The sequence below is a fragment of the Osmerus mordax genome, chromosome 5, assembly GCF_038355195.1.
Source record: "Osmerus mordax isolate fOsmMor3 chromosome 5, fOsmMor3.pri, whole genome shotgun sequence".
Taxonomy (NCBI): domain Eukaryota; kingdom Metazoa; phylum Chordata; class Actinopteri; order Osmeriformes; family Osmeridae; genus Osmerus; species Osmerus mordax.
This window is the reverse complement of record NC_090054.1, coordinates 19,251,050-19,260,645: the sequence shown is the minus strand read 5'-3', so window position 1 is coordinate 19,260,645 and position 9,596 is coordinate 19,251,050. Positions and strand designations below refer to the sequence as shown.

Sequence of the window (9,596 nt, the reverse complement as noted above, 5' to 3'; positions counted from 1 at the left end):
ACTGAAAGCGGGCGCCATGCCAAGTATGACCTTACGTCCTCACCCGCCAACGAGACCAGGTAGCTACACGCTGATTAACAGGTGAAATCACTCTCCAATCACACAGCAGGTGTGTGTGTGACCAGGGTGTTTTCACCGACACAGAAACACACTCACACACGCAGGACATGTTGAGCAGGGAAGGAGATGGCAACACTGACACCCAACCACAGATGTATCTGTGGTTGGGTGAAAATGGAGGCTCCTTCAATGTTCTACCTTGCACAGTAAGTAGCGCGCGCGTGTGTGTGTGGGCGCGTACGGCGTACTGAACAATGTCGCCCATTCAAACACAAGGGGAAAGTCGCGCTCTGCTGATGACAGCTCGTACCTTTTTCTTTTGTTCCCGGGACAGTTTCCTGCTCTTTTTCTTCTTCTCCTTCTCATCCTCGATAGCATTCACGTCCACGTCCCGGTTCTTCTTCAGCTGGGAGGCGGCGTGCGCCATGGCGAAAAAAACATGCACGCACACCCTGTCAAAACCCCTGAGAAGTTAAGGGTGGACTCACCAACGATCTCAGAGAAGGAAGGGAGAAAAAAAAAAATCAGAGGAGAAAGACAACAAAAAAAAAAGGAGAAGAAATACGCCAAGATTCCCCTCCTGACAAGGAGTGTGTGGGAGAGTAGGTATCCCTCCTGGTTTGTCCCTTTCAGAAGAAGCAGAGCAGATGATAAACAGCCTTTTTCCTCTCCTCTTCTTTCTGTGTCATCCAGTAGTGTATCCAGGAGCGAGGGAGTGAGAGAGGAGAAGCCGGGATTGAGAGACATGAGCATCACCAGTCACAGAGGTGGAGGAGCGCGAGCGAGCGAGCGTGTGTGTGTGTGTGAGAGAGATAGAGAGAGAGGGGGGAAGCGAGAGAGGAGAGCGGTTACTACGGTAACCACGCTGGGCTTCTGGCCGTCTTCTTTCCCGTCCCCTCTTGCTCCGTGGTCCACTACCTGCACCCCTGCTGCCCCTGTGTGTGTGTGTGTGTGTGTGCGTGTGTATGGGAGAGGGTGGCTGTGTATGAATGGAGAGTATGGGAGCCAGCTGGGGAAGACTAGGCAGGGAGGGAGCGGGGAGTGAAGGAGAGTAAGGAGGTGTATGTACTTTGTGTGTACCACCCCCATCCCCCCCCCCCCCCCCCCCCACCAGCTGGAAGTGCCCAAGTGAGCGAGGAGATGGGGGGGGGGGCATGTAGAGAACAAGCTGTGGGGGGAGGGGGCAGGTGGGACAGTCCTGATGGTAATTCAGTGCAGACATGCTCACACACACGCACACACACACACACACACACAGACTCGCACTGGGGTTGGGGGAGGGAGAGGAGGCAACAGACCTGTCCAATCATATTCAGAGCTGAGCCTTGTTCCCCCTCATCAACCTGTTCTTCTGAGGATGGATGAACACAAAGCCAATAGCCACACTACCTCACCCCTGTCAGTGTGTTGGAACGACGACAATGAGGTCCGTGATCGGAAAAATAAAAAGGGCGAACTCACTGTAATGGGCATTTCTTCTCTACACAAAAACAAACAGATGATTAAACGAAAGAATGCTAGCTTTCTTATTCTCTTATTGTCCTCGAAGACATTTGTCGCCATCAGTTATTCCTATCGGATCATAAAATACCTCAGATTCCCCGTCTCTGACACTGTGGTCATTCTACCATCTGGGGTCGGGGACATGTTTGATGGAGAGGTCAAAGAGGATCAGGGAAGCTTTTGTTTCACCAAATCGAAAGGCTCTTTGTTGAAAGGAGAGGGGAGGGAGGGACGGAGGGAGGGAAGGAGGGGGAGGCTATCAACAGAGCTGGGTGAACCACAACAATAGACAGGGTTTGATTCTTGTGATTAAAGAATGGAAGCGAGAGAGAGAGAGAGAGAGAGAGAGAGAGAGAGAGAGAGAGAGAGAGAGAGAGAGAGAGAGAAAAGAGAGCGAGATGTCTTATTCACAATGTCCTTCACCACCGCTTGGCTCAAGTCTGACGAGGAAACGTGGAAGGGCAGCGGCCATCTTTGTTTTGCTCGGTCTGCGTCAGAGCACCTGTGAGGCTGCGTGGGTCCTCTGCCGCACACGGGCTGCCCCGGCGCATGCCTGTCTGCCTCACTCTGCCTCCGCTCTCTGCACGCATGTGTGTGTGTAGTGCAGATGGGAGGGAAGGACTCGAAAAGACGAAAGAAATCTCATCCCTCATTGTAGTCGGAGCGAGATGAGAGGCACCAGGGACACATAACAGGTTTACTCTGCGGACACCAGCCATGAAACCAAAATTGGCGTGAAATCCCTTTTTCTGTGCTCTGCTCATCCCCCCCTTTTTCATTTTTCTTTTCAAACGGCCGTGCAGACACAAGCATCAGGGGCGGGGCCCCACGTGCCCCATCATGCATCAGGGGGGTGTCACATTATGCCAAATTATCATGTTGTTGCTAAGCGAGGGCCAATGGGCTTGCTCGGGGAGGCTAGATGATGGGGAGCATGGAAAGGTAACAGCACCAGTTGGGGGTTTGTTCAGAGGAAGACTCAAGGCAGCCTAACCTAAATTCTCCTTCTCTGAATAAAGGCAAGCACAGAGGAGTGAAGATTATCTCCACGCTCAATCTAAATACATTGCCGTACACAGCTTCGAAGGAGCAAAAACACAAACAGTGACATTTCAAAACCAACACATTTCAGCAAGTTATAAAATATAAGCTATGTCACTTGAGAGAAAACAATTAGAACGAATCGACCGATTAAATCACAGCCAAAGGCATTTGTAGAGGGGAGATTCAGTTAAAGAGGAGTTCCGGGGCTCCCAGAACTCCTCGTGTTGGCATGGGTGGAGACACAGCCACCGTGCCATAACCTTGGGCAGAGTTGGGTGTGTTCCAGAAGGGGCTCGTCTTTAACGGCACCGTTTCTCCCCGTCTGCAGGCAGGCTGCCACATCCACTGCTACTGTATCGATGGGATTTACAACCATAGTAAAACACTGCTACTACATCAATACACGAGAGAGGGTCGATATGAAGTATTCCAAATACTGTTGGAATAAAACTAGTATAAATGCTGTTTTTCTGTGATCCCGTTCCCTCCATTGGTGTTACAGACCTTCATCTCTGGTGAGTTATCTACGGTGTTACAGGCCTAGACCTGTGCAGTCTATTTGTCCCAGGAGGGGTCACTGAACCAATCCCAGTGCGCTCGTACCCGTTGACCTTTTGACCTCTGCAGCCACAACACGCGGTCCATGCTGACACCAAGCAGCAGCTGGAGACAAAGCCAGCAGCGTGGTGATCGGCGATGCCTCCAGGTCAGGACGAGGTTAACCGAGATACCACAATATCCGGAGTGGTGTTGATAGCTGTAAAGCACAGATGTCTTACATTTTCAGATAAATATTTGAAGAAAAATATATTCTGCTATAGCCCAATATGTTATTGATTCTCAGACTAAGGTGATTTTTAAATTAATTGTATTTTTGCACCAGGAAACAATCTGAATAGAACTTGAAGAGATATGGCGTATTGAAGACAGTTGAAACTGTTCGGACAGTAAACATGTACAATTTTGCACAGAATAGCCCAGATAATGCTTTGATTGTCTATTTTGGGGGTAAAAGGAGAAGCAAATTCTCTCTCCGTGGATGAAGCTATCACAGAAAGAAGAAACAGAATTCTAATCATATGTCAAATTTCTGCCTATGAAGACAACAATGTCAGTTTGTTCTTAACCATAACAATGGAGTGTATGTGGTCATGTCATGAAAGAGCTTGAAGCCTTCTTCTGTGAAACGACCGCTTTCTTTCCTCATTCTCTGACCCCCTCTAGTGGTCAAAGGTTGGAACTTGCTGTTGAACAATTTCCACCTAGTGACACAATATTTTTTTTCTCACATGGCACATGAGTATTACAATTCTGTAAACGTAGTAGTGTGACTAATACCAATATGATTACAAAAGACTAGAATAACAAATAAATCCCTATGTCGGCCAACTGCACTTAATCTTTTTTGTAGTCCTCTGAGGAAAATATACTCATTACAACCATTGAGGTGGGGTTACTAGGCTGGTTATTACAATGCAACCATGAACACAGGAGTGTACAGAGCATTATTCTTGTCTGCATGGGCGTCTAGCCACAGGGCACAGCATGCAAGGAAGAGGGAGAGGTTGGAGGTGACAGGGACAGGAAATAGATCTGTCCACTCGCGTGTTGAGCCCCCCCCCCCGGGCTGGGGCTGACTGCTGGAGAGATTCAGACGAGAAATGCTGAAATGATATGAGGAAAATAAAGGAGAATGATATTTGTTTTCAAAGTGGAGAGCAAGAGAGAGAGACGGAGAGAGACAGAGAGGGAGAGAGAGAGGGAGAGAGAGAGGGAGAGAGAGAGAGAGAGAGGGAGAGAGAGAGGGAGAGAGACAGAGAGAGAGGAAGGCTTAAGGTCTGAATTACAAAACAAGTTTAAAGATGATAAATGACACAAAGTAGGTGACTAAAAAACGGGGTGATAAAACAGGAAATAGTTCAAAAATAAATCAATTCTCTGTCTCCCCCCCCCCACACACACACATCTCTCTGGAGCGACACTGCAAGATTTTAATCTCTTCGTTTAAAAACATCCAGAGCGGTAAAACATCCAGGTCATTTACACACTGAGGGCTAACGTGTGTTTACGACCCTCCATCACTTCCCCCTCATTAGCATCATGTCCGCTGTGGTCGACTCCGGCGGAAACCAGGTCAAGAGAACACAGACAGGTTCTCCTCTCGGTGTCCGTTCCACCGCCGCATCATCGTCCACGTTCTAACGTCTCCCTTGGGAGAACGGGGCTCGCATGAACCACGCGATGAGAGGTTTAACCCAGTTAACAGGGAGTAACCTACCTAAATGTGTGTCACATTCAGTCTTGTCAAAAAGGGGACCAAAATGTCTTTCTCTGGTTTGCCCACAGAGGGGCAGCCAGACTGTGTGGGCAGGCAGGTCCAGGGCGGGCAGGCCCAGGGCGGGCAGGCCCAGGGCGGGCAGGCCCAGGGCGGGCAGGCCCAGGGCGGGCAGGCCCAGGGCGGGCAGGCCCAGGGCGGGCAGGCCCAGGGCAGGCCGAGGGTCACACACCTCCACTGTGGAGACAATCTAAAAATACTGAATATATCAGAAAGCCTCAACTGTAACCCTGCAAAGTGTGTACTCCACGTAGTTTGGGATCTTTCAAACCATGCGGGATAAGCTTATGAAGCGCAAAGTTACAATCAAGGAATCAATCAATTAATAAAGTGTGTTCTTGGACTTCCAACGCAGAACACTGTTCAATCTCTGAGAAGAAACAAGCTCTGAAATATCACTTCAATGAACTTCATCATCAAAGAGAGGGGTTTAAAAAAAAAAGAAGATAATTCCTGCAGGATTCAGTCAAAAGATCTACCTGCTGCCGGGGGCAACCAAAACTCTCATCAGCCAGCATCAAACGAAGCGCAGGAGCTGCCGATGCCAAACCAAGCACGGTAACTCTTAGCAACTTAATAAGTATCAAAGTCATATATTGACCACTTTTAAGTCATCCTACATTTTTCCTGCACGCAACAGATGGTGTACCCCTGAAAGCTCTGACCATGGGGAATGGTTGTCATGGCTGATAGATGATTTCGAAACCCTAACCTCAAAACAGATTAGAGGATTGAAAGCCATTAGACTCACATCGCCTTTTGCATTTGTAGCGAGTTGATTTCTGCCAACCTGCCTCGACGTTGCTGTTTCGTCCTAAACACTTTCCTTTGGGATAGTCAATGAACACATTGACTTGTTTTTTGATTGGGGAATTTTGCGAAATCAATGGGAATTAATTTCTGCTTGTAGTGAGCAGCCCCATTCACCCCCCACTGGGAATCAGTCCTTTCTGCTTCCTGTAAAAATGGCAATAATAAAAGGAATAAACCATTTCACGCTTGAATGAGGAGGGTAATTCACTGCCACTCACAGTCGGAGATCACGTTTCCTATTCATAAGGCCCGTTTACATAACGATCCACACAGCTATAAAACAAGGCTTCATCACTTACACTTGAGACAGTTACAATAGAGTATATTGTGATAAACCCCCTTCCTATGAAGATAATACATCAGTGCATGAAAACAGACTGAGAAAAAAGGGATTTACAACCGATTACAAAAACTATTTGTCCCAAAAAACTAACCAAAGGAGAACTGTTTGGTCCCATTACTGTAGATCAGACCGTAAATGAAAATTTACAGTCACATGGAAATGAGTTGAGACCCAGCTGGGATGAGCTCACTGATGCCGACGAGAAACCATAAGTGTCTATTAAAAACCACCAACCCTTGGTTGTCACATCATCTTAATGATGCTGCAGAGTGCCCTGTGGCTTTCTGACTGAAGTTAGACTCACTAAATGGGCGACTGGATGCATTGGGACAGACAGAGAGAGAGAGAGAGAGAGAGAGAGAGAGAGAGAGAGAGAGAGAGAGAGAGAGAGAGAGAGAGAGAGAGAGAGAGAGAGACAAACAGAGAGAGAGAGACAGAGAGAGAGGGAGAGACAGAGAGAGAGAGAGACAGAGAGAGACAAAGAGACAGAGAGAGAGAGAGAGAGAGAGAGAGAGAGAGAGAGAGAGAGAGAGAGAGAGAGAGACAAAGAGACAGAGAGACAGAGAGAGACAAAGAGACAGAGAGAGAGAGAGAGAGAGAGAGAGAGAGAGAGAGACAAAGAGACAGAGAGAGAGAGAGAGGGAGAGAGACAGGGAGAGACAAAGAGACAGAGAGAGAGAGAGAGAGAGACGCGCAGGACGGATGCTGAGGCAAGCTGAAACTGGACCAAATCGACGCAGCAGTCCAGTGGGAGGGTTAAAATGGAAGTGTTGAAGAAATGTGACAGTCAAAGTACAGAGTCACAACCCCGTCAATCCAACCAATCACAGAACCCCCCCCCCCCCTCCCATCATAAGACCCTGCCCCCTCCGGGGTTCAGACACTGGTTACCCCTGCTCACAGGAACCTCTCAGAGAGCATGTCTCCATGGCGACTGTTCTCCATGACGACAGCCACCAAAACTGTCATGAAAACCCCCTAGTCACGCTGGTGGGCGATGTGACCAACGAGTCGCCGGGATATTCCGGAACCTTCACACAAAGGAACAGCGAGCAAACAATGGTTGCCATGGCAATCAGAGCCCGATTTGGCCATTAGAGCCTCACTTGTGCGGAGTCCAAATTAAATCTGACCTGAGATCAGTTTTCTGTGTGTACACTCCTCATATACAACAAGCCTCGCATTACTGTGGCATCTAAATAGCTACTGTTATGCAAATACTATTCATGAAAAAGGAATTCCATTTGTGCAGGCGCATTTATTAGCCTGTGTTCACATATTAAAAATCAAGCGCAGTATTTTATAAAGATGGTTGAGGTTTAGCTCCTATATGTTTCCTTCTCTCTCTTTGGGAACGTATTATCCATTTCAATGTGCAGGCTGATACACACTGCGCTATAGAAATCGTTTTTGAATTTGACAACCAAAACTTATTACACAACACATTGTAAGTGGGTGCTGAATGCGAGCTTGACTGTTATGTTTGGGAGGCTCATCAAATGCAAGAGTCTCTTCTTCCCTGCGATGTACAAACCACCAGCACCATATGTGTGTGCCCATCAGTGGGTCCACACGCCATATGCCTGCTTTCTGCTGGTGTCATGTGTTCTCTGGGCCCATCATTTCTCTGTCTGCTCATAGATGGGGGTGTTCATTAGCTTAGTCACAAGGTAGGTGTGTGTGTGTGTGCGCAAGTGACTGAAAGTGTGTGTAACTGAAAGTGCACTTGCGCGTGACTAGAACGTGTGTAAGTCTCGGCACTTGCGGCGGTCGGCAAATGAATGTGCATGTAGGCGTGTGGGTGTTTGTTCAGGTGTTTGGGTTCATTTCTGCTCGAGCGAGCGTGCGTAAGTGTAAAAGTGTGAAAAGTGTGTGTGTGTGTGTGTGTGCGTGCGTGTGCTCACTGCAATCAGACCCTATTACTCTCATAAGCATGCTTTAGCTAGTGGGCAGTGGAATATCCTGAGTGTCGAGTTTCCCATGGCGATGGGATCACAGCTCAGCGCCAAGCCCTCCCTGCAAGGGGACACACTCTCTCCCCTCTAAAGTTGTCCTGTGTCTCCATATCAGCACACACACACGTACACACACACGTACACCCAGCACAGCAAACAGCTGGCAAGAGTAGAAGGACAGAGAGAACTTCTGTCCTGGGCTTTGGTACACAAGCGCACACAACCACACACACAGTGTGTACCCTCATGCTATCTTCTATATGGTTTCTCCCATCTTTAAAGCTAAGGCTGCCTCACACCTTGTCAGCGTGTGTATGTGCACACCTAGAGGGGGGTGGAGGGGTGGGAGTGAAACGAGTGGCCATATTCGCAATAAACACGCCACGTTAACTCGTCTTATAAAACCACTAGTTCTGAGGAGAGAAAAGCGCTAACAGGAATACAACGCCCAGCCTTGTCTCGGCCTCAACCCCTCAGGTATGTTTCACAGCTGACCTCTGACCCAATAGCACGGCTAGCTGCTCGCATTGGGCTGCTTGTGGCATGCAGGTTTAGCTTTCACTGATTGGCAAGGAGGCTACTGGAGTTATCCAGAGCTGCTAGTGGGCTTGAGTTGCATCCAGGGCTCATGGAAACGTGGCTTCTGCTATTTCACTATTGCGACTGCTAGCCAAAATGTTAGCAAGGTTAAACAACAAGTGAATGACAGACAATTTCAGGTATTTCAACCATGTCTTTTTCTTTACTCTTTTTCAGGCCATGTGCATGGAAAGCTATTAAAAAAAGAAAACAGTCTGATCTACTGATCAAAAAATAAAATAAATAAATATAATAATTCATAGTGTTCTAACACATTTTATTAACACACAAAAAACACACTTTAGCACGCACACTCACTGGAGAGGTGTAAGAGAAGAGGTGGCATAAATGTCGTGCCCTCTCTACCCGCCTCAAGGGCTTGACACGCCTCGTACACCCTGTCACGAACTCTACCCCTCTTCCTCTCAGTCCCCCTGGTCCCACATTGGAACACACCCCTACAAGGAGCCAGGATAGGGCCCTGGAAAACTGCCACACTTATATAACACACACTGAAACGTACAGACTGTATATGTCATTCAACCTTACTAAGATAAGGCAAACATACCGCTGACAATTAATGTCAAACACAGCTCAACACTTGTATCTGGGTCGAGCCTAAGTCTGTCAAGTATGGTAACTGAAGAGCAATCAATAAGACTTTAGATTTAGGGTCCGCTATTGAGCACGCTAACATTTTAAATCCCTGATCTACCAACAGCAGAGAGAGCCAATCATCTTCACCATCTCTGAAATGCTACAGGCTAACTGAAAGGGGGAGAGGGGAGGGAGGGGGGAAGGAGAGATGTACTGTAGGCGCTTATCAATGTTCCACACATTCACTGACATCTGATAAGCATCATAAATCTTCCTCTAGTCCACTAATTCCATCAACCATTTCTCCTTTGTCAGCCCTCAGACATCAGTGGAAAATGTTCTCTAATATTATTCCAGTGGTACTGGG

At 47.8% G+C, this 9,596-nt stretch overlaps 1 protein-coding gene across 2 annotated transcripts in view; it reads right to left on the bottom strand.

Annotated features, from left to right (window-relative positions):
• Positions 1-9,596, bottom strand: part of ank3a (ankyrin 3a) — an 86,979-nt gene that overhangs the window by 64,919 nt on the left and 12,464 nt on the right. The window contains exon 1 of one of the 2 annotated variants that reach the window (XM_067236044.1): positions 371-487. The exons of the other annotated variant lie outside the window; for it this stretch is intronic. Coding sequence (XP_067092145.1) covers positions 371-487 — 117 coding nt within the window. Of the gene's footprint in view, positions 1-370; positions 488-9,596 lie in introns of those variants that run through there. 2 annotated transcript variants of the gene reach the window in all.